This window comes from Python bivittatus, unplaced genomic scaffold (assembly GCF_059951505.1).
Source record: "Python bivittatus isolate LINGU-HERP-01145 unplaced genomic scaffold, Pbiv_v1 ctg000610_np1212, whole genome shotgun sequence".
In the NCBI taxonomy this organism is placed as follows: Eukaryota; Metazoa; Chordata; class Lepidosauria; order Squamata; family Pythonidae; genus Python; species Python bivittatus.
Window position 1 is genome coordinate 308,544 of NW_028277088.1, and position 23,768 is coordinate 332,311.

Here is a 23,768-nt window from a genome sequence, read left to right on the forward strand (position 1 = left end):
ACGGGGCTTTCAGCGAAGAGGCAAAGGCGCCCCGGCGAAGGGCCTGCGCGTTGTTTGAATCCAGCCTGCCTCTAAAGCGGGGCTGCTGGGGGATTCTGGGAGCTGGAGTCCGCACCCCTTCAAGCGGCCAAGGCTGCGGGGCGCGGCTCTGAAGCCTTCTGGACCACCGTTTCCCCCTCATCCGATGCTGGCGGCCCACTCCCCCCCCCCGCTTGGTTCGCACGATTTGCAGCCCAGCCGTGCCCAGCAAGGCCACGGCCCCTCCCCCGTCGCTGCCAGCTGGGGGGCAGCTTGGGCCCCCTTGCGCTCCCCGTGGCTGAAGAGAGTCAGAAGGGCCCGGCCCAGAGCTGAGGGGCGAGGAAACCCCAAGATACAAAGGGTGCCTGCAGCCCGGGCCCCAAATGGGAAGGGACGGCGCCGCTAGCGTGGCTTGCTGGAGCCCAAGTCCCCACAACTCCCGCACTGCGGAGCGGCTGAGAGCGGGCCTCTGCCGAAAGGCCGATCCCAGGCGCGAAGATGCGATGGTGGTCAAAGCGTAAACGCTCTGGCTAGGATCACATTTCAGAGAGGAACTGAAATAAAACTGCCCACGTCACAATCTTCCGACACAAATCTGTGGTGCCTCCACACGTGGAGTACAAAAGGCCGGAGAGGGGGCAGAAGGTGGGGAGGAGAGTTCCGGGGTCTGCAGAGGGGGAACAAGCGATGTCACGTCCACCATAACGTTCTTGTGCAAATGATGCCACAAACGGCCTGCAATTGGTCACATCATTTGCACAAATGACATCATGACAGGTATGATGACATCACTGTGGGTTCTTCCAGAGCAAGACTCTGATTGATGTCCGATATCCCTCTAAACCCTAATGTGGCTTCTTTTCTTTTGGCTTAATGTTTTAAAACTTAGCCCACCATGATTCATTCAACAAACCATGGCTAAGTGAATCACACCTTAACATAATGTGTGAACCCCGGATGAAACAGGATGCGGTTTATTTGGAACAAAAAGCAGCGTCTTGATTAGTTTGGAAAACTTGGGACAATTTTTCCCCTTGTGTTACAGAAGCTAGAGTGACCCCTTAAAATGGACAAGAGATTCAGGATGGACAGCACACGCACGACCTTTATGATTCCTCTTCCGGGGTGATGGCTACTGGCTGAAGGCAGATTTAAAAGGCAATCCGGTCCATTCATAGAGGAGTGAGTACACTTTGCTGGCGTTTCTGGACACACTTTATTAACTTCTCCAATCTCTAAGCCGACTTCCAGCCAATAAAAACTCACAGGGCAGTTTACAATGAAAAGACGCTCCACAGCAAGCCCACCCAGCACAGCCTCCCCCCTCCATCAAAAAAGCTATAAATACAACTTTTAAAAAAAGGATAATTATTATTACTGAAACGGGTAAGAGTCATAGAATTAGCTTAAGAAGCACCAATATTTCAACAAACCTTCCCTGACCAGTTGTCCAAAGGTACTGGACGAGGTGACCGTTGGCATGAGATAACGGGAGCCGAAGAGTCCGGGTTAGGGAGGTGAGACTGAGAGACGAAGGAGCTCGGTTCCCAGGTGCCCTCCTGGCTTCCCTCCCGTGCCAACTTACAGGCCCCAGAGAAATCCCACCTGGCACCAGAGGTTCCCCAGTCAATGTGGGGAAGGGGGCCCGTGGAACTTCTGGTGCCTGGTCAGGTGGCTCTTGTGCACGAAGCTTTTCTCGCAGTCGCGGCAGGGGTGGGGCTTCTCTTCCAGGTGGGTCTTCTGGTGCTCCCTCAGGTAGACCTTCTCCCGGAAGCTCCTCCCGCAGACCCAGCACAGGAAGGGCTTTTCCCCCGTGTGGATCCTCTGGTGGACGGTGAGGCTGCTCTTCCCTCGGAACGTCTTCCCGCAGTCCAGGCAGGCGAAGGGCTTCTCTCCGGTGTGGATCCGCTCATGGTACGTCAGGGTCCTCTTGGCCCGAAAGGTCTTCCCGCACGCCTGGCAAGAGAACGGCTTCTCCCCGGTGTGGATCCTCTGGTGGTCCTTCAGGTACATCTTTTCCCGGAAGCTCCTCCCGCACTCCCAGCAGACGAAGGGCTTCTCCCCAGTGTGGATGTTCTGGTGGACGGTGAGGCTGCTCTTGTCCCGAAACGTCTTCCCACAGTCTTGGCATGGGTAGGGCTTCTCGCCCATGTGGATTCTCCGATGATACCGAAGGGTCTTCCTGTCCCGAAAGGTCTTCCCGCACTCTTCACATGGGAAGGGTTTCTCTCCAGTGTGGATCCTCTGATGACTTATCAAGTTGCTTTTTTGCACAAAGGTTTTCCCGCACTCGTTGCAAAGGTACGGCTTCACTCCCGTGTGGATTCGCTGGTGGAGAGTAAAATGGCTTCGCGTCCGGAAGCTCCTCCCGCAGTCCTGGCAGTGGTAGGGCCTCTCTCCTGCGTGGATTCGCTGGTGATCCCGCAAGTAATGCTTGTCTCTGAAGCTTTTCCCACATTCCTGGCACACGCAGCGCTTCTCCCCAGTATGGATCCTCTGGTGGACGATCAGCTTGCTTTTTTCACGGAAAGATTTCCCGCACACGTCACACGGGAAGGGTTTCTCTCCTGTGTGGATCCGCTCGTGGACTCGGAGATCGCTCTTGTCGCGGAAGGCTTTCCCGCACACGGCACAGGCGTGCGGCTTGTCCCCCATGTGAATACTCCTCTGGTGTCGGTCCAGCTCTTTCTTCCCACGGAAGCTCTGCTCGCAAAGGGGACAGGGGTAGGGGATCCCCGTCGGACTGGCAGCCTCCAAAACGGGGGCCTGTTTTCCACCCCCAAAGCCATCTTTGTGGTCTGTGGGCCGCCTTGGGCTTTGACGAGACCAAATCTCAGGCGCTCCGTGGGCTGGCTCCTTCGAGCTTTCGTCGTCTGAGCTGTTCCAGAACATCCCATTGGAGGAAAGAAGGTAGAGATCGTTTCCTGGAGTATAAGAGCAGAGCAGAAAGTGAGGATGAATCACTGCTCTGTGAAAGACCTCGCGCTTCTTGTGGATACCCTGCTCAGCCCTGATCCTGAACTTTCGGAGAGTAGCTCTGGGCCTGGGACTCTGGAGAGCCGCTCCCAGCGCTAGCAGGATGGGCCCGTCGCCGGTGTCCTTCCCACACAGATCCAAAAAAGCACCTCTCGCAAGCTGCTTGGGGATCCTCTGTTATGGCCCACTTGGTGCCTAATCTTCCATACCTCGGACAACCACAACTTTAGCCCTCGTTAAAAAACGAAAAGCAATCAATGAAACATGACACACGCAGTCAAGTACTAATCAGGATCCTGGGGAGAGGCACTAACTGGACCAATGGATTGATTTCAGATGTGTGTTAAGGCCGCCCCACTCGACAACAAGTATGGATGGAGCACAGCAAGAGCAATCATACTGTTCAATTAAAACCAAAAAACCCTATAAATGTAAGAAAAGCAACCAAAGACGGTCACACACACAGGGCCGCCACCCGCTTTAATCCAAGGCCTGGGGAGCTCCCCACCAAGACACCATTCTTGAACAGAACCCTTTTGAGTAGGGCAAGAGCGAGCCCACAACCAGAAGCTGAAGGGTCAGGGTGGGGATGTCCCGGGGGGGGGGAACAGTGGCATGTTTACATTTATTCATTTACTGAATACATTTGCATGCTGCTTCTTTTGCAAAACTCTCACAGGAGTTTACAGTCAAGGGACCAAGGGGAAGAGATACCATCGTTTTCAACCCCTAAAGCAGTATATTTCTCAACCTTGGCGGCTTTAAGATGGGTGGACTTCAACTCCCAGAATTCCCCAGCCAGCCATGCTGGCTGGGGAATTCTGGGAATTGAAGTCCGCCCGTCTTAAAGTGGCCAAGGTTGAGAAACGCTGCCCTAAAGAATGGCCTTGCAGAAGGCAGCAGAGACTGACCCTTGAGAACAGGGTAGACCTCAAGCCCCCGAGGGCCAGAAAGCAGGACCTCAGAAAGGGGCTATGAAAAGGAAGAGCCCTTGGTCAGCAGGGCAAGGAAAGGGGGGTTACCCAGGGAGATCAGCATCCGGTAGTTCTCCATCATCACCACCCAGTGCAGCTCCCTCTCGCAGTCCTGCAGCAGTTCCCACTCCTCGGGGGAGAAGGACACGGCCACGTCCTCAAAGGTCACCTGCAAAGACACAGAGGTTGCCTCAAAGGGGCCCCTGCAGCTTCCTGCCGAGTCCCAGGGGACCGGCCCCTGGAGCCGAGCTGCACATGAAACGCTGGCTTCTCCTAACGGGGCTGCAATGGTGTGTGAAAAAGGAGCAGGCAGGGCAAATGTCCCCCCAGTGCTACCACAGCCCCCCAGCCAGGGAGGAAGGGCGGCCCCTCCACCCAGCTGAGTTTTCATTCTAGGGTCCAATAATCCACAAGGGCCCAGAAGATGCTCAGAGCAAAGTGGCCCCAACGAGGGGGCAACAGACCTGCCCTTGGAAGCCTGTCTCCCAGGCCTTCTTGCCACAGGTACGTGGCCCAGGACTAGGGTAGCTGCCGGACAACTCCTCCAATTGTTTCTGCCCACCCACCAGAATTGCTGCCGTCAGTACGCTCAGCTCCTGGCTATTACGGAATGTCTAGGAGATCCACGGCACATGGCTCAGCCTTCCCCGGTCCCCCAAGACCCCACTGGCTCTTCCCCGAGGCCCTGAAGACCTGGAGGTCCCCACTGGCATCTGGCTGGCTGTTTGAGCTGTTTATTTCTGGGAACGGAATGATTTGGAGACCCCGGGGATATGTTATATTCTCATTCCTGTTTTGAATTAGTGGCTCGGACACTTCCTTCTATATTTTATAAATTGCTTAAAGATAAAACAATCTCGGACAAGGCTTCTCAAGGCAGGCTCACGGAGGCCGCCCCGGGCTGGTGCGTGCCACACGCTCTCCTTTGGCCCTGAATTAGCTCATCCCTTACGTGTGCCCAACAAGCTGAGTTCATGCAACCTGCTAAGCCAAAGAAAATCCATCCCAGCTTAGCCGTGGGAATGAGCTGCTAGCTGGCCTGCTGAAGCGAGCTTGCTGAACCAGCTGGGTGCTTTACTGTGCGCTCTGTCCTCCAGACGATGTGCGTAACCCAAACGACTGCAGCTGATTCGCACACAGTTTTTCCCCAAACGGAGACTGCTGGGGCCTTCCCGTCTCCCTGGTACGTGGGGATGAGTAAGAGAAGCTTCCCCACACAATCCTACGGTTCAGGCTTCTTGGCATCTGCCCCGTGCCCTGAAAGGCAGAGCCGCTCTGACCTGCAACGGAGCCCTGCACATGTTCCCCCCAGTCAACTTGGCCTTGGCTTCTTCCACCCAGTGAAGGACCCCTTCTATAAACCAGGGGAACCTGCAGGGTCAAAAAAGTCAAGATGGCCACCACATTTACCCCATGATGCTGGTTAAAAAAGGGACAGGGCTTTGACGCACAGTTGCAGGGCCAACTTGACCGTTTTTACCACCACCACCCCTGGCAAACATCCCTGCCCCACAGAGAGCATTCCCAACCGTGCACTCAGTTTCCTAACAGGTCAGCTTCCTCTGAAAGCAGATGAAAGTGGGCGTCTGCAGGGACAAGGCTGAATTCCCTAGACTGGCACGGCAAGAAACAGCTGTTGAAGCAGGAGCCCGAAAGTTGCTTCTTCCAGAAAGGCCCTGGAAGGAGTCCTATGGGGTGGGTGAAGCTGAAGGAGTTCCTGTGCGGAGGGCACCAAGTTACCTGCAGAACAGGAAGCCCCAGAGGTTAAAGCAAAGGGGGGGTAAAGCAAAGGCTTGCCTGCTTTGCCACGGGGTAAAGCAAAGGCTTGCCTGCCCTCACACAGGGAGCTGAGAGGAGCCTTGATCCACACTCCCTTCTGCCAGGACCTGCTCTGCCCGGGCCAACTGCCTTAGTTCCAGCAGCCTCATTACAGTAAATCCATTCCCTCCCCCACTTCACTCGGGCAAAAGGGTTTGCCAACACCCCACCTGAGTCAGGAGACTGTCCGCCATCCCTCTTGCTCTGGCTGGTTCCAAACGGCTGTGGGATGCCAGCTCCTCCTGGCCAGGAGTGCCGGGCACAAGGGAAGCTCAGGCGATCGCCCGGGGCGGGCATGTGTGTGCATGTGCTGGTGTATCTGGGGAATCAGGAAAGAAAGCCATTTCAAACAAGGTGAGTTTTCCAGCCCCTTTTCCACAGCTGTCCAGGGTGGCGCTGGCTCACACCCACAGGCCCTGCCAGAAAGGGCGGAGGCCCGGTGTGAGGAGACAGGCCATGCCAGGAGCCCAAACTGGTTCAGCAGAATGCTTCGGGCTGTATAAACCAGGAGCCAACCTCTCCCGTGAAAAGAGCCATACCACTCTCTATATAGCAAAGTTAGTGAAGCAATTCTGCAACTCCAGGGAGCCCCTGGGTTAAGAATGCCCAGTTTAGGGACGACCCATAGCTCAGAATGAAGACTACTGTAGTAAAAGTTGAGTTAAATACCCAAAGATTCGAGTTACGTGCACAGTGGTTCGAGTTCATTACACAATACTCCTTATACAATATGACACAATCATACTGTTCTGGCTTACGTACAAATTCAACTTAAGGACAGACCTTGGGAACGGAACTCGTTCTTAAAGTGGGACTCCCTGTACCTGCATTTAAAATCATTTAAGACGATTGGCAAAGCCCAGGATAGGGTCCGGCCAGCCTTCAAAAGCGAGGCTTTCAAATTCACCATCACCATTTTACTCTAGAGCAGTGTTTCTCAACCTTGGCCACTTGAAGACCTGTGGACTTCAACTCCCAGAATTCCCCAGCCAGCATGGAATTGGCTGGGGAATTCTGGGAGTTGAAGTCCACAGGTCTTCAAGTGGCCAAGGTTGAGAAACACTGCTCTAGAGGTTTTCCTTCCTTTCTTCATTTTGTCCCAAGATTATTTTCATGCCCGGTTTTGTCGGGGCAAAGAGCAAGGCTGCCTTCTGGGCTTCAGGGCAGGGGTCTGAGTGTAGAGATGATTTAAGGCTGATTTCTCCCTCCCGGAATCAGAGCGGGGGCACCAGAGCCCGGATGCCAGGGGCAGGAGGCCCTCTTAAGGAAGGGCAGCCCAGGAGGCTGCAGGGTGGTTCTTCGGTCATTGTGGACTCGCGCTTCAGCAGAAGCAGCAGCCAACCCTGAGAAAACAGCTTTTCATTTAACTCCCCACAACCCCGCATCCTATTCGCAGTGGCAGAATGACCCATGCCATTTCTAAAGTCTGGAGTAACTTTTATCCTCTGGCAATTTCACAGATACCAACGAGAGGTATGAGGAGCATATTTTTAAGGGTGATTTGGGGGGAGGGCAGCTTAACCCACAAGGGGTGATTGATTGGCCGAACAAAATTCTCCTGCTCGTTAATCAGAAAGAGGGGAGGATTTTAATTCGTTTAAAAAAATTAATGGGCAGAACTTTGCGGCACGTGCGGGGACTGCCAGCTTTTTTTCCCGGTACCGATTTACTCAGATGCCGCTGAACCCGCGCGCCACCCCGGAGAAGCGGCTGCGGCTGTGCCGGCAAATCTGCCGGCGCAGCGCTGCCGAGAGGCGGGGGCCTCGACCGTGCCCCCCTCCGGCCCATCTGACCGGGGCTCCGGCCTGCAAAGCCGGGGTGCGGGAGGGGCGGGCTCTGCACCGGCGAGCCACGGTCTTCGGCCCGGGCGGCATGCTGCGGCTGGCAGGCCCGAAGTCGGCCTGGCCCGAGCTCCGGGGGGCTCCCGCAGGGCGACGGAGGGGCAGAGGGGGCCCCCCGCCCGCTGCCTCTCTGCCGCGCGGGCTGGGCGAGCCGGCGTGCCCGGGCAAGGGGGGCAGGCGAGGCGCCGCTGCAGACGACGCCGGCCGGCGGGCGCCCGCAGGACAGAGAGGGCCGTGCGCGGCTGCAGCTGCGCTTTCTGCCCGCCCGGCGCCCACGGGCCTCCGGTTGGGGGCCGCCGCCTGCGCCTCTGCCCCGCGCGCCGCTGCCAGTAGCCCGAGCCGCTCGCCCGCGGGCACCGCGCCGCCGAGGGGGCCGCAGCCCGACGCGCGACCCGGCCGCGGCTGCGGCAGGAGGCGCCGGCGCCTCGCCCTCCCCGCACTGCCCGCGCCCGGGGACGCCCCCGCCCGCCGCCCCGCAGCTCACCGCGGCAGCGCCCCCCCCGGCCGGCCCGCTGCATCCGGGCGGCGGAGAGGAGCCTCCCGCCCGGGCTCCCTTTGTGCGAACTCTATGGCGGCCCCGCGTCCGCGCCCCCGGGCCACTTCCTTCGCCTCTCTGGAAAGCGCGATCCCTCGTTTTAACCCTACCGGCGCCCGCGCCTGCCCGGGGCTGCTCCGGCGGGCGAGGGGCCGCGCCGCCGACGCCTTTCCCCGCGTCCTCTTCCCGCGCTCCGGGGCGACGCGCGCGGGTCATGGAGACGGGCTGGGGATGCGCCAGCGCCGCGGGGATGCGGTTTCTCCCTGACGCCGCTGCCCGTCCGTCGCCTTTACTGCTGAAGCGAGCCGCCCGCCTCCCGCTTTCCCCGCCACCGCTGCCCCGCGAGGCTGGGCCGGGGGAGGGACCGCAGGCAGCCGGGGACTCACCGCCCCCGCCCCGCTTTCCAGCCCGGCCGCTTCAGCACATCCGTCCCGGGCCGAGAGCGCGAGAAGAGGCGCTGCCTACAAGTCCGCGGCATAGTCCGTTTCGGGAAGGAATCCAGCGGGGCATTTTTTCCGTGCTTCAGCGGTCTGTGCATCGCCCGCCCTTATGCACGCACTTATTTGTCCCATTCGCGTGGCCGCCCAACTCGCGTCCCTGACTCGGGCGGTTCGCGTCATTCAAACAGCCATGCGGAAAACGAGAGAGGACAGTTCGGGCGCCAATAAAACGACAGCCCCATTCAGACCAAACTAAGACCCGATGAAGATGATCTTTATTTTACATAGGGACTTGTTGGTTTAAAAACGTAACAAAAGAGAAAAAATCAGCTCAGGGTTATTCTCTCAAAAGATGGAGTTTTCATTTTAAAAAGGCGAAGCCAAATGTTTCGCACCACTTCCCCGAGCTGGCCCTGAATTCAGCCAGACTTCCTTCGGCACGGACTTCAGCATCGCACAACCTGCCGCCCTTCCCCAGACCAGCGAAAGAGAAAGCTCCTCGCTGTTTTTATTTATTATTTTTAATGGTTGGACTTCAAGCCCACTAGGAGCTCCAGGCAGCAAACATCTCTCTTCCAGTTCTTCCACAACAGCCCTGTGAGGTAGGCCGGGCTGGAGTCCCCCAGGCAACTTTTGTGTTGAGGCTGACCCTGAACCCGGGCCTTCCCGCTTCCGGCTTAATTCTGATTTTTGTGATGACAACCTCCACCACTGATTAAAACGGCCCACTTGCCAATAGCCACCTGCATGGGACCCCCAGCCACGCGCCGTCTTTCCCCTGCTTGAGCCACAGAGGTGCCCGGCGGGTGGAGACCAGAGGCCCATCGAATCCGGCGTGGATGACCCTTTGGGGGTGGCCAGGAGACAGGCAATGTTTGGGGGGAGAGGGGAACGGCTGCCCTGTGGGCAGGGCCGGGTCACCTCCACAGGCAAGGCTGGGTCTGTTTCTTTTCGTGGCTTTCAGTTTGTCTTTCGTGCCAGCACTGCCGTTTTGGCATGTTTCTGCATCAAAAGTGCAGAATCCTGCACGACTGATGCTCAGCGGTGGCACCTCCAGAATTTGGGGGGGGTGTAAGGATGAGCCCGGTACAGAGCAATCCATGGGGGTCTGCACTGCCCCAGAAGTGGAGAAAAACCTCCCGGTTTTCCTGATGGGTTTGGATGAGGACCAGGGAAGAGACATCTTCTCCCCACTAAGGCCGCCCCACTCCTGCCGGGGCGGGGCCCTCTTTGTCCTGGCCTGCTTTGCTCCTCTGCACCTTGAAAAGTCTCAGCACGAGGGACGCCCTCTCCGAATGAAGCTCTGACACGTATCACGGTGTTTACTGACTCCTTTTTACAGCAACAATTTTCTTTTTACAAGTTATGCAAAGCTGCAAAATGCTCCCCGGGGGCCTTTGAGCAAATGTGACGCTTTGTTCTTATTCTTGGGTTAGGGTTTATTTCCTTGTTTAGAACCAGCCCATGTGGAGCTACTCCGTAGTATCCCGGCCTCATGGGCCCCGCCCTAAATCATAATTTGCTTTGCCTGGTTGGTTCAAAGGGTGAGCTCCATCATTGTCCTTTGTAAATAGTTTGTAATGGCTGTGTCTTGGGTGAGAACCCAGCTGACTTGTTGACTTGTTCAACAAACTATAGTTTGTTTGTTTGTTTGTTTGTTTTCAGACTTGTATGCCGCCCATCTCCCCCAACGGGTAACTCTGGGCGGCTCACAATAATAAAAAAGAAGAAAAAACAGGTCTCTCCAAACATGGATACCATCTATAAATAATTTAAAAACCTATATTAAAAATGCCCTAAAAACCTCCTATGATTTTAGCCCTAAAAAACCTGTAAGATGCTGGGGGGGGGACAACCCATCACCCCACCAGCCATCTCCACAGGTGCGGGCCCCCCTCCGGCCCCCAGGCCTTCTTTAATCCTGAAGGCCGTGAGGGAGGGGGCACACTGGACCTCGGGAGGCAGGATGTTCCATAGGGCGGGCGCCGCAGCAGAAAAGGCCCTCTGCCTGGACCCCACCAACCGGAATTCCCTGACCGGTGGGGTCTGCAACCTGCCCCTTCTGCTGGACCGAGTGGGACGGGCTGAAGTGACCGGGGCGAGGCGGTTCCTCAGATAACCTGGTCCCGTGCCATGAAGGGCTTTAAAGGTGATGACCAACACCTTGAATTGGACCCGGAAACAAACTGGCAACCAATGCAGCTCACGCAACAGGGGTATTATACGTGCCCTCCTAGGGGCATTGAGAACTGTCCGCGCCGCTGCATTCTGTACCAGCTGTAGCTTCCGGATACTCTTCAAGGGTAGCCCCATGTAGAGCGCATTACAGTAGTCCAGCCCGGAGGTGACCAGGGCATGAGTGACCGTGCGGAGGCCCTCCTGATCCAGGAAGGGGCGTAACTGCCGCACGACACGAAGTCGTGCAAAGGCCCTCCTAGCCACGATTGCCACCTGCTCCTTGAGCAGGAGTCGTGAGTCCAGGAGAACCCCCAGATTACGCACCGGGTCTGTCTGGGGCAGTGCAGCCCCGTCAAGAACCAAAGATGACAAGCTCCTAGATCCTGAGGCTCCCCATATCCACAGCCACTCCGTCTTACCAGGGTTCAGCTGAAGCCTGTTGTCCCCCATCCAGGCCCCCACAGCCTCCAGGCACCGCGAGAGGGCAGTCACAGCATCACTTAAGGCACCTGGGATGGAGATGTATAGTTGGGTATCATCCGCATACTGATGATACTTCACCCCATGGTGCCGGATGATCTCACCCAGCGGTTTCATGTAGATGTTAAATAGGAGCGGTGAAAGTACTGACCCCTGTGGCACCCCACACAGTAGGGGCCGGGGGCTGGACTTCTCGCTCCCTATCAACACCGATTGGGTTCGGCCTTGGAGAGAGGAGCTGAACCAGCACAGCATTGTGCCACCCAACCCCAACTCCTGCAGCCAACCCCAAAGAAGACCATGGTCAATGGTATCAAAAGCCGCCGAGAGGTCAAGAAGAGCAAGGATGGACGCACTCCCCCCATCCCGCTCTCGCCAGAGATCATCTAAAAGTGCGGCCAATGCTGTTTCTGTCCCATAACTGGCCCTGAATCCTGACTGATAGGGGTCCAGATAATCCATTTCCTCCAGGATCCTCTGAAGCTGCCGCGCGACCACCTTTTCTACCACCTTTCCTAAAAAGGGAAGGTGGGAGACTGGACGAAAATTGTCCAGGAGGGTGGGGTCTAGCAACGGTTTCTTGAGGAGTGGGTGGACCAAAGGCTCTTTAAAAGGCTTCGGAAACACCCCCTCCTGCAAGGATGAATTAACCACCGGCAGAACCCACCCTAAAGTCACCTCCTTGGTAGCTTTAACTAACCAGGAGGGACAAGGATCTAAACCACAGGTGGTCGCACTGACAGCCCCGAGGACGCCGTCCCCTTCCTCAGGGGCAACAGGATCAAACCGTTCCCAGATAACTGGGCAAGGACGCTCCCTGGGCAACTCCCCTGGACCTGCTCCACGCTTGGCTTCCAACTGAGAGCGGATCTGAGCGATTTTGTCCATCAGGTGTTCACCAAATTCCTCTGCACGACCCTGCAAGTAGTCCTCCGCCCCCCCTTTTCCCAGGAGGGCCCGGGTGACCCTAAACAGGGCTGCTGGGCGACACTCTGAGGATGCAATAAGAGCGGAGAAATGTTGGCGTTTCGCCGCCCTTACCGCCACTAGATAGGCCTTAATAGCAGCTCTAACCCGTATTCGGTCTGATTCGTCCCCAGTTTTACGCCAGCGGCGCTCTAGACGTCTCTTGGCCCTTTTCAACTCCCTCAGCTCCTCCGTGAACCACAGGGAGCACCGGGGGTGATGGGCCAAGAGAGGACGCACAGGCGCGATCCTGTCCATGGCCCCGGCCGCCTCCTTGTTCCAGGCTGCGGCCAGAGCCTCCACTGGACCGTGCAGCAAGGCCTCGGGAACAACCCCCAGCTCCCTTTGGAACCTGTGCGGGTCCATCAGTCGCCAGGGGCGGACCGTTCGAATGGGTCCCGCCTCCCTGCGGAGGGGGGCGGCATAGGAGAATCCCACCGCCACCAGGGAGTGATCGGACCATGACAGGGGGGATAATATAAAATCCCCCACCAGATCACGCTGCCGCTGCTCCGACAAGAAAACCATATCTGGGGTGTGACCACTGTCCCGGGTCGGGCCATCGATGACCTGGGATAGGCCCATGGCTGCCATGGTAGCCATGAACTCCCGAGCCGCCTCCGAGGCCAACCCCAGGGACGGCAGATTAAAGTCCCCCAAGACCATAAGTCTGGGGAACTCCACTGCCAAGCCCGAGATGGCCTCCAGCAGCTCAGGCAGGGAGGCTGCTGTGCAGCAGGGAGGCTGGTACAATAGTAGCACTCCCAACTGATCCCGTGTGCCCAACCTCAGGAACAGGGTCTCACATCCAGCAACTTGTGGAGCAGGGCCCCTGAAGGCCAGCAGGGATTCCCTGATGACCACTCCCCCTCCCCCTCCCCTGCCCTGGGGTCTCGGCTGGTGCCACACCCTGAACCTGGCTGGACACAGTTCCGAGAGGGCTACTCCCCCCTCTGGTGCCAGCCAGGTCTCGGTGATGCCCGCCAGGTCAGCCTGCTCCTCCCCAATAAGATCGTGAATAAGGGGGGCCTTATTATTGACTGACCTGGCGTTCAGCAGCAGCAGCAGTCGAAAGCCCGGGCCTCTGTAGAACAAACTGGTTTAATGCAACATGAGAGCTTGGCCAAAGTATCACTACGGAATTTCGTTAGAACAAACATTTTAAAGTCCTTTGTTTATTTGCTTGCTTGTTTATTTTCCTGGAAGGGGAAAGTGGACATTTATTTCCCTTGAAAACCACACCCATTTCAAAGAAAACAAAGCTGAGATTTGGCGGAAGGCTCCTAAACCCTCTGTTCAGAAACTCAAACAGAGAGTTATCTCGAATAACAGAGGTAAGAGAATCCTATTCTCAGAATAGGGCTTCCCATATTTTCATCCCCAAACTGAAAGCCGGCAGTGGGATGAGAAAGACTTTGCGACTCTTCTCCCATATGGAACGTGGTACCCACCTGTGTCTCCTTAGCAGCAATCCTGGAGTAGGTGAGTTTTCCAAATGGGCACAAGGGGACAGCTAAGCCCCACGGCAGCTGGGAGCCATCTCACGCTGTGGGGATGAAGTGCCTTTCTTGCAGAAGCACCCCTCAGGGACAGGGACAGGGACAGAGGCTGGGAGCCACCCCGTCCACCACAATGGTTAAACATTAGCAAATTTCGGAGAGGCCCAGCCGAGGGCAAATGAACAGGGCCTGCTTTCAGCGCCAAGTCTTTGAGTTTGGCTCCAGCAGGTGGGCCTGCGCCAGGGAAAAAACGGGCTGCAGGAGGGCTCCGAGACGGGATTTGGGGAAGAAGCAGAGAAGGAGGGTGTTCTTCTGCCTGACTCGGTAGGAAGCTCCGTGGGGCAGTGGCCCAAAAGCAACAGACTACAGAGAGGAGACCCTCCAAATCAGCGCCAGCCGCCAAGGGTGAGCCAGAGCTGGCCTTTCTCCCAGAAAGTGCCCCACAGGTGGGTTGCACCCCCCCAAATGTTGCTTCTTGAAATGACCCTAAGTGGCCCATGACCAAGAGGACAGTCCCGGCATCTTCCCCAGGACGAAATGGCTGCTGCCAGAGGGACACAGCTGGGCTGCCCCTCCTTTTCCGGCCTCCCCTCCCGCGGAGAACCTTCCAGGGCTCCACCAGGGAGATGCCGCAGATGTTGGGGCAGAAAAGCCGGCTGGAAATGGGAGAAAGGCATCGGAAGCTGGGGGGAGGGGAGGGGAGGGGAGGGGAGGGGCACTTCCTCTCCGTGGGGACTTGCAGCAGAGCCAGGATGCTGGGCTTCAGCTGGCGGGCTCCCTCGCCAACTGCCAGCGGCTGTCGGACTCTGGCTGAAGCGGAAGGGGGTCCTCTGCTAGGAGGACCCAGGCATACACAAAGATAGGGAGGAGCAGGACTGATTTTGGAGGGTGGGCTTATGGACCCTCGCTCTCCAGAGGCACATTGTGCCCCCTCTGCACCAAGGTCCCAGCGGAGGCCACCTTCCTGAGCTGAGCTACTGGGCGGCCAGGGTGCCCGCTCTCTTCCGCCTCCCTTTGCCAGGGCCAGCTGAGTTGAACCCTCTTGAACAGATTCCACTCCTGCTGTCGTTCTGACCTGCTCTCGAACATCAGGGAGGCTGATGAAGTAGATGAGGATTTATGAACATCCATGTAATAATAACTGCATTAATCTTTAAGATGCCGCTTTATTTTGCAAAAACATTTGCAAACCTGCTGCAACTCTGAGAAGGTTCCTCTATTTTAATGTGAGGTTGTAGTTTGCTCTTCTCTACACACGAGTTCTGCAAGCTTGGTGGTAGCATGTGGCTGATCTGGACCAGCAAGGCACGGTTGGTTCTAGTTAGGACTTGGATGGGGCACCACCAGGAAAGGACAAAGTCAAGCTTGACTCAGGGGATGCTTTATTTTTACCTTTTACCCACTAACTTAGCTGCCATCCTGGTGGTGAGGAATTCAAAAGCGGCCCACCGACATCTCGCGTTTTCTCTGTATTTCCCCAGATTCCAAGCCGATCCTTCACCCTCCGTCTCCACTTCCCGGTTTCCCCCGTCAAATACACCGACTCATAAATGCGGACTGACGCTTTTTATTTAACAGCAAAATCAAAAGCTCACCACTTTAAGAGGTGGCCAGATACAACCTGTAAAAGTTTAAGAGAAACACTTTTTTGTTTTAAAATGTCTTGAAGCACACCTTGAGAATGGATAGGGGTTCTGCAGGGCATGGTCAAAAAAGTCAAGATGGCGGCGATGCACATAAGAAGTGTCCAGAGCTTTGACTGCACTGTGGTGGCCACCATCTTGACTTTTGACCCCACCCTGCAGACAGCCCTGAGAACATGAGGATGAAGCCTTTAACGGGATGCTTCTGCCCCGGAGGGAATCTCGGGTGGCGCTGTGCGCTGCGGAGGGCGGCTGGTTCCCGGAGATCGGACTTGGCCAAGCGGGCGCATGGACCCCGTGCCCACAGTGATCTTGCAGCAGCAGCAGCAGCAGCAGCAGCAGCAGCAGCAGCAGCAGCAGCAGCAGCATCGCCTGATTCCCTCCGTCTCTTCCTCTCAACTCCGCAGCAGGAAAGATTCCAGCGACTGTTAGAGAGAGAAGCCGAAGAATCACCAACGGAAGGTAACTCCAGCCGGGCCCTCCTGATGCCTTTTTCGGGTTAGGGTCACTCAGCTGCACCGTTGTCTGCTTTGGGGTAACTGTTCCCATGGTTCTGAGCTGCTCTTTGGCCCCAAGGATGTGGGGAAGGCTAAAGGCGGCCACTTGCCCACCTGCGCCTGACGACGCCCAGATAGGACGAAGCCGGTCCCGCACTGCCCCCCGGTGGTCAGTGTAATTGAACCCCCACCCCCCTGCCCACAGGGTATGTACTGTGTAAAAATAGAGAATTGTCCCCTCCCTTCCAAGAAGGGATGGCAGTCATATAAACCTGTCCACGGGAGCGGACATAATGTAACGCCTGAATTTCTCTCCTCTGACAGCTTAAGGGAAAGCGGACGGTAGCTCCCCCTTCGATGGATGAGAAGATAGGGGTATCTCCCCTCTCCGCTTTACCACCCTTGGAATGACCGCTGCCCCTGGCTTTGCTCAAAGACCCTCCCTGCTCTCTCCCCCCGGAAAGGGGCCCGCTTGTGGTCTTTACCCAGACGTTCCCATGAGTGACCCGGAAGAGCAAGGCTGCTTTTGGTGGCAGAGGGGGGACTGGGGGCGAGGGGAGGACCAAGCCAAGGCAGGAGACAGTGGCTACCAGCTTGGCTGGCTTCAGAACAGGGTGGGGCCCATTCATGGAAGACCTGGGGATCCGTGGCTCTCAGCCTTGGGGGCAGCAGGACGGCCTCTAAAGCCTTCTGCTGGGAGACCAGCGGGCTTCTCTGGGCAGTGGGTTGATCACTGGGAGAACCGACGGCTGGACTGGGTGGGCCGGGGCACGGCTCATGTTCTTATGCTCTTACAGCGGGAAATATTCGTTCGTTCATTACATTTATACGGCCAACCATCTCAAGCGCATGACTCTGGTGGCTGACAATTAAAACAGCAAAGCAGGAAACGAAACCACGCATCACAAAAAATAGCAGCCGAGCAACATAGGAGACGTCCAAGAAACGGATCCACCCGCAGTACCAGGGCCCAGGCTTGGTGGCAAAACCGGGTCTTCAGAGAGAGATCCAATCCAGGGAGAGGATCTGCTGCACAGACCTCTTGGCTCCAGCAGCTGGCACGAAGTGGGAGACGCAGGTCCCCTTGGCGCATAGGAAAGGGGGGAGGAAATCCAACGGTTACCCCCTGTCAATCACACGGTATGGAGAGGGGCCAGGACTGCGGTCCCCACATAACCATGTCCCCTGAAACCAGGGCTTCCTTACCTCACAGTCTGGAGACCCTGGTCCCCTCTCCTTTCTTCCCAAGGAAGAAACCAGCTGTATAGGCCGTCTTGCCGCAGCCTTGGCAGCGGCCGTGGGGAACATCGGCTTCATGGCGGCGGCCGGACCTCGTCCCAGAAAAGAACCCTGCCTGGAAGAAGGTGGAGAGATGAGCTTTGTAGTCAGGACTGTCCACGCAGGGCCTTCTCCAGGGTGGCCCCTCATCTTTGGAACCTGCCAGTTCCTCCATCAGAGGTTGAGTTTCCCTCACATTTAAAGACATTTGATTGAAAGACTATTTCCTTGTTGGCTACTGAATTAAGAGAGAGAGAGAGAGAGAGTGCAAAGGATATTCTTTTAGTTGTGAACATCTCTTGGATGGCAATGTGTGAACTGATTTACAGTAAAACTTGTTTGTGGATTCTTTCTTTTTTAAACAATTATTCTGAGGCACGGGGGCATGGCAACAATGCTGTGATGTCATGAATGCAGCTGAAAGTTAGGAAGCCAAAATGAAATGCACAGAGGTAGGTTGGAGGATCCCTGGCCAAAGCAGCTGGGAAAAGATCTTGAAAGAGCATTGCTTGAGAAATGAAGATAAGCCAGCAGTGTGTTCTGGCTGCAGAAAAGGCAAAGGCGATTTTGGGTGGCTCAGTAGGAGCCTGGTTTCCATACCAGAGGAAGCAACAGTTTCATTTTGTTCTCATTTAGTCATCTCTTCCTGACCGCTGGATTAGGGTCTCCAGTTCTGGGGACTGCACTCTTCAGAGAAACTAGAACAGATTCAAAGATGGGCAATAAAGATGGCCAGGAGAATAGAAACCAAGTCCTTGAGATGGTCATGGAAGTAACTGGACTGGGGTGTCCACGGAGGGGTCAAAAAGTCAAGATGGCAGCTGGAACTGCTCAACTGAAGCCCCGTTCCTTATGTGTGCTGCAATGCGCATAAAAATGCAGTGGGGCTTTGACTGTACAGTTGTGGGCACCATCTTGACTTTTTTCACCCCACAGTGAGACACCCCCCCCCCCCCAGAGCTGGATATGTTTAAAAAGATGAAAGATGATCCAGGGAGGGGGGAGATAATAGGACTCTTCAGATACCTGGGAAGATGTCACCCCAGAAAGATTTGTGTCTCTTGTTCCAGGGTGCAGGATGCAAAATAGTGGATTTAGATCAGTGTTTCTTAACCTTGGCCCCTTTAAGATGTGTGGACTTCAACTCCCAGAATTCCCCAGCCAGCCTTGCTGGCTGGGGAATTCTGGGAGTTGAAGTCCACATCTTAAAGGGGCCAAGGTTGAGAAAGATTGATTTAGATGACAGGAAGGCAGTCTTGAGTTAAAAACCGTTGGAAGGGGAAGAGCAATGACCCCGAGGAGTGGCAGGACCCGCTTTGTCCACTGCTTCCGCCTGGATTCCCACCTGGGAGTCGTTGTGTGATCCCACAAAAGGGGGGACACTACTATGGTTCTGTGCAAGAAGAGGAAAGTGGAAACCAGACATGTAGTTGCTGGTGCACCATTTTTCTTGGTGCAAAGGTTTGCCCAGATCTAAGCAGCTGTTCAGTCCAAACCACATGGTACATTTATTTTAAAACTGGGAGCCCAGATTTCCTAAAGGGTTTTGTCTTTGCTCTGTTGTAGTTGCCTTTAACAAGGAAAAAAAGAGCAAGGTTGATTTTAAATGGAAGCCTAAAGTCAGTGGGGAGAGAGGTAAGATTTAAGGCATTATGAGTAAGACCCTCACTTGTGAATTTAAGTGCCACACACACAAAAGGAGCAGTGCTTCAGTTGCACACCTTGACTTTTTTGACCTTCTCTGCAGATACTCCGGGCGGCTTTGCAGTCTTCTGCCACCATCAAGAAGAAGGAGGTCAGCTTTTTGATCTCCTCTTCAGCGGTTGGGGGACGGCAGAAGAGGCTAGAAATCACGATGGGAGGCGGCCGTTGCCAAGCCTGAATCCTCCCCCCACCCCACCCCCGGTGGGGCCTGAGCCTAAGAGCTCACCTTCACGTCCCGACCTGCCGTGTCCTCATCACAGGGCCTCCATCTCCGCCTCCCCCCAGGGCTCCCCCAGGGCTGGGCTCTGCAGGCATGCCGGCCCTTTGGGGCTGGCTCGGGCATTCCCCCTCCCCTCCTGTCCGGGCTCGCCCTCAGTGGCCATTTGGCCTCGGGCTGCAGGAGAGGCCTCTGCCTAGGTCCCACGCGGTGGGGCTTCTCAGGACTTATGTGGGCTCCTTATAAACCTGGCTCCGGCCCCCTTTTGAAACAGCACCAAACTGCTTTTCAAGCGCGGGTCCAGCGCCTTGCCCAAAGAGCTTTGGTCCTGCGGCTGGTTCGGTCGCCAGGCTCGCACTATAGCTTTCCCCGGCTGTGAAAAAGGGTTTCACGTGGCTATTCCTTTTATCCCCTTTGTTTCTTTGCTGGATCATTTTACCTTCCTGATTCTGGCTTTGGCAGCACCAGGTGCCATTATGAGGAGTGATGCCATTGGGCACAGGCCAGTCCCAGTCGCGAGTCCTCCGCCACCGTGCACCAGCTCCCGGTGCTCCTGGCCACAGGGACAGAACTGGGGTCCTTTGTCACCCCCCCCATCCCGGCCATTGCCACGTACAGATGGAACTCGCTTGTATCCAGCCACGGTCTCTCCGTTCACCCTGAACTCCTCCTCTGCATCTGCGGCCTGCCGGCCAGGGTATTTTTAAACGTGAGTTTAGTGCTCCTTCAGAAGAGCACTAGACCCACATTCAGAAATAGCCTGACAGGTCCCAACGTGAAGTGCCCCTGTGCTCACAGCCCACCAAAGTACTCAAAGTAACCCGTGGGTAAAAGTGCCATTCCAAGCACCACCGATGCTCACCCCCCCCAACATGCCCGAGGGGTTAGTGGTTGGTCTTCCCACCTGCGGGTGACACTTGGCCGGAGGGGAAACAAAGCCAGAGGAATCCACCAATCGCTTTCCACGCTTTGTGACACATTTAATCTGTAAGGAAAGCAGTGACACAAATTTAATCAATAAAAATAAAATAAATAGAGGGCCAACTTTGTTCCTATGGCAGAACAGGGCTCAGAGCAGGGCAGCTGAAGTTCTTCTGCCGACTCAGACTGCACGGCAGCCACGTTAATGTGGCCACTTGGTTTTGCCCTAAAAGCAAACACTGACTGGAGGTACCACGTGGCAGCCCCCAGAAACTCTCACCTCTCTGCTTGCCATGTGGTTGGGCAGCGCAGCCCCGCTGTGCCCTAGACGGGGGGCTCTCCTGGCACCGGCCCCTCTCGCCTGGCGGTGGGCGCTTCCTTCTCCCTCCTCCCGGGAAGTGCCCTGGGCAGGACAACAGACGTGTGATGAGAGCGCTACCCTGCAGGGCTGTCAAAAGCCACTCTATCTAGTCAGAGTCTCTCCCAACTTGAGATGCACAGAGCATTGGCTTCTCTGTTATTTATTAAAATGATTTCTTACTGTAAGAAATGTATATCCCATGGTTTTAGCAACCCCAAGTGGTTTATAACCATTGTAAATCATTTCCATTAGAAATTTCATTGGCAGGATCTGACATTTATACATATGTTTTTTTCTCCCTTACACTGGAGTCAAATCACAGCTATGCTAAAATTAACCCTGGATTTCTCCATTGACGTCCCTGGGCACACCTGATTTCCTTTTTCAGAAGCTGCCGAATAAAATTTTTTCCCAGTGGCAGACAGGAGTAAGGGTGGGCGAAAGGTAAGTCTGTACCAACTCAGACTTTCAGATGTAAGGTGGCTTTGATCACGAACACAATGCCCCTGCCACCTATCCTTCTGAAATGAGGAAAGTTTGAGAAAAGGGTTGATTTTTGGGTTGAAGGGCCCTGAGTTCCACTCAGAGATTCCTGGGTTCTGAATGGTTTAATTCCAATGGGGGCCTTTTGCACCAGGTTCCAATCGGTGGTAGAACACAAGAATCTGGAAAAAGCCATGATAAACCCTGCAAGTCAGAAGCTGGATCCCCTTGATCCAGATAATCAACTGCATCTTGCAGGTTCTTATCCTTTTATCTCTTTGGAGCCAGCAGCTCACCACTGACGGTAACGCAAAACTGGTTCTTTCTAAATCTGCAGGATCTGGAAACGTCTCAGGGACGGAGGACGGAGACTCTGGCGCAGAGGGCGGAGGGAGGCTCTTTGGGTGCTGTGGGTGGACGGCCAGTCCAGGACCTGCTGGATTCGGAGGCCCGGTAATCTACCTCCCCGAACGCTGAGCCCTGCCGTGCTGAGGGCTGGTTCCCAGAGGCACCCCCAGCAGCTCAGGAACCGCGGGAGGGACCGCGTCCCACAACAGCCCAGGCACTCACCGTGGTCTTCACCAGCCCCCTGCTAAGAGCCGAAAGGCTGCCAGCCCGGTAAGGCCTCCACGGCTTCTTCTGGTGCTGAGTGGTCCGGGTGGTCCGGAGAGCTCCCGTGTCCCCCTCGCTGAGGTCGCCCTGTGGGATGGAGAGGCCATAGGGGCATGGACTGGAAGGGACCTCTGAGGTCATGTAGTCCAACCGCCGCTCAGCACAGGTTGCCGCAACGGTGTTAAGGTCTCTGACGTCACAGTGCCCAACGTCTCTACTTCTTAAAGAAGTGATTTGTTTTACGCCCTGTCGCCTTTCCTCCAGGAGCTCAAGGCAACGTGCCCAGGACTTCCTTCCCCCATTTCTCCTGTGACAACGGTCGTGTAAGGCCGGTTGGGCTGAGAGGAGGTCATCTGGAGAGCTTCGAACCCAAGTCTCCGATGTCCCTGCGGCTCTCTTAACCTCTTCACCACTCTCGCTCCCAATTTTCTTTTATTTTAAAAATAAAGAGAGGGTTGTAGTATTGTTATGGTTATTAATATTAATAGTAGTAGCGTGTTTATATCCATCAAGGAATAACACAGTACAAAGAGACAAAAACAATCACATTTTTTCCAGTGTTCTTTGGAAATTCAAGTTCCAGCCTATATTATTATTATTTGTTGCTGTTGTTGTTAAAAGCTGAACGGTGTAGTGAGAGATCAGATCCACATTCTCCTTGCTGTTAAGCGGGGTTAACCTGGGGAGGTTGACTGTCTCCCCAGAAACAGTTACTACCAAGCATCTCGAACGCGCAGCAACCGAAAGTTAACAGTGTTCATCAGAAACCAGCATTTCATGCATTCTACCTCCCCTCCAGCACGCCTGGAACTGAAATCACGCGCATTCATATTCTGTGCATTTAATGGAAGAAATGAAGGCACGTGGAGGCCTGGTGCTCATACTAAGGCTTGGCAAGTGCTCCCCTTGGTTGTGTCTTTCTGGGTGGGGTCCAGCACGTTGTGAGAACCCCCCCAACCCAGAAAAGGGCAAATTCAGTAACCGGGGTACAGATGGGCTGAGGATGCAGCCGATGAGGGGAGAAAAGTCCTCGGTCCCGTGTTCCCGCGCTCTGGATCGCACCAACCTGTGTCTGCCCGGGAGCCTCCGTGCCCTCTGCTCCACCCGGCAGCTCAGCGACAGCCACAAGAGCGCAGGCAGCCGCCAAGCCCCACAGCAGCTGGGAGCCCATCCCGGGGGGACTCACACGAGGGCCTCTCCAAGACCTCTGCTCTGGCCGGAGCATCCCCAGAGAGAGCCGGAGAGGAGGGGATGGGGAGGAGGTCTGGCCGGCCAGCCGGCCAGCTGTTAAAAATTAGCCAGCGTCCCAGAAGGAGGATGGGCTCGGGAGGCAGAGGAACCTGAGGGTGCTGCCTGTGGGGGTTCTCCATTTGACCTCCAGAAGCGAAAGGCCCGTGGGGGAGAAGGTGGCCCTGAGAGCAAGGTAATGGCGGGGGCAGACCAAGGAAGGGCAAACTCCAGAAACAGAAAGAAAGCGGCTGGCCCAGATCTTTGGCTGCCTGAGCGAGATAACGGGGCGCCGCTTCCCCGTGCCACGTGGCTGGCCAATTAATTGCCTGGAGGAGGGCAGGCAGGGGCCACCCCCAGGCAGCAGGTTGGCCGGAGCAGGCCGCCTGGGGTCGCTGCTCAGTGGGGTCAGGAGAGGTGGGGGAAGCTGCCACCACAACCCCCACCTCGCCCGTCTCTGCCTCCAAATGGCTGCCCCTCTCAGGGGCTCCGGGGCTGGATGAGGGGTGGGATCGCAAAGGAGCGGAGCGAAGTTCTCCTCTGAAAGGAGGAGTGTAGCCGAGGGCCCGGGCAGAGCAGCCACAGCACGTGCCAGCACCGGCTGGCCTGAGACTGGATGATACTTGGATGAGACACCACCAGGAAACCCCAGGGCTGGAGGATAGACTGGGAAGTTGAAAGAAGATAACGGAGGAAGACCGCTTGCGTCCTGCTACAGAGAAAGCTACCTGGACACGTCCACCTGGGGGCCAGGAGTTGAGCTGCGCTTGAGGAAGACTTTGCTATGGCATGAGCAAGACAAACGCTGCCAGTGGGCAACGATGCTGCATTTCTTCAAAAAACGATCGCCCACCTAGACTATCAGCAGCCCAGAAGGCCTCCGGGCAGATGAGTTGGTTCTCAGCTTCCTCAACGAGTGTGGTCGACATTAGCCCCCATACCTGGAAAGCTGGTCTGGTCTCTTTTTTTATGTAGTTTTTCTCCAGCCATGCACGTGGATCGTTTCAGATCACGGACGTAGAGAAATGCTCAAGCCACGGAGAAGGAATGTGGGGAGAGACATCAGGCCAAGTCAGAGCAGGGCTCCCCACAGGTACTTC

At 55.9% G+C, this 23,768-nt stretch overlaps 2 protein-coding genes across 9 annotated transcripts; both read right to left on the reverse strand.

The window, feature by feature from the left end:
• Positions 1-717: 717 nt before the first annotated feature.
• LOC148214541 (uncharacterized) lies at positions 718-13,762 on the reverse strand. Of its 7 annotated transcripts, none has more exons than XM_088150177.1 (4): positions 8,273-8,519; positions 5,957-6,105; positions 4,017-5,708; positions 718-2,942 (listed from the first exon to the last, which is right to left on the reverse strand). In XM_088150177.1, the coding sequence occupies exons 3-4, from the start codon at positions 4,357-4,359 to the stop codon at positions 1,645-1,647; spliced, it is 1,641 nt and encodes a 546-aa protein (XP_088006303.1). In that variant the 5' UTR covers positions 4,360-5,708; positions 5,957-6,105; positions 8,273-8,519; the 3' UTR covers positions 718-1,644. The 7 variants fall into 7 exon arrangements, with proteins under 7 accessions (XP_088006303.1, XP_088006302.1, XP_088006301.1 ...); XM_088150180.1 differs by having other exon boundaries at positions 721-2,942; positions 4,017-4,137; positions 5,047-6,105; positions 8,273-8,517; XM_088150178.1 differs by lacking the exon at positions 8,273-8,519 and adding an exon at positions 8,112-8,248 and having other exon boundaries at positions 723-2,942; positions 4,017-4,137.
• Positions 13,763-15,703: 1,941 nt separating this feature from the next.
• LOC112541209 (uncharacterized) lies at positions 15,704-23,599 on the reverse strand. 2 transcript variants are annotated; one of them, XR_003085242.2, is made up of 7 exons: positions 22,508-23,599; positions 21,400-21,528; positions 20,266-20,388; positions 19,969-20,049; positions 17,744-17,841; positions 17,072-17,219; positions 15,704-15,793 (listed from the first exon to the last, which is right to left on the reverse strand). XR_003085242.2 is itself a non-coding variant. In XM_025169637.2 (6 exons), the coding sequence occupies exons 1-5, from the start codon at positions 22,664-22,666 to the stop codon at positions 17,073-17,075; spliced, it is 639 nt and encodes a 212-aa protein (XP_025025405.1). In that variant the 5' UTR covers positions 22,667-23,599; the 3' UTR covers positions 15,704-15,793; position 17,072. The 2 variants fall into 2 exon arrangements, 1 of the variants encoding a protein (XP_025025405.1); XM_025169637.2 differs by lacking the exon at positions 17,744-17,841.
• Positions 23,600-23,768: the final 169 nt, after the last annotated feature.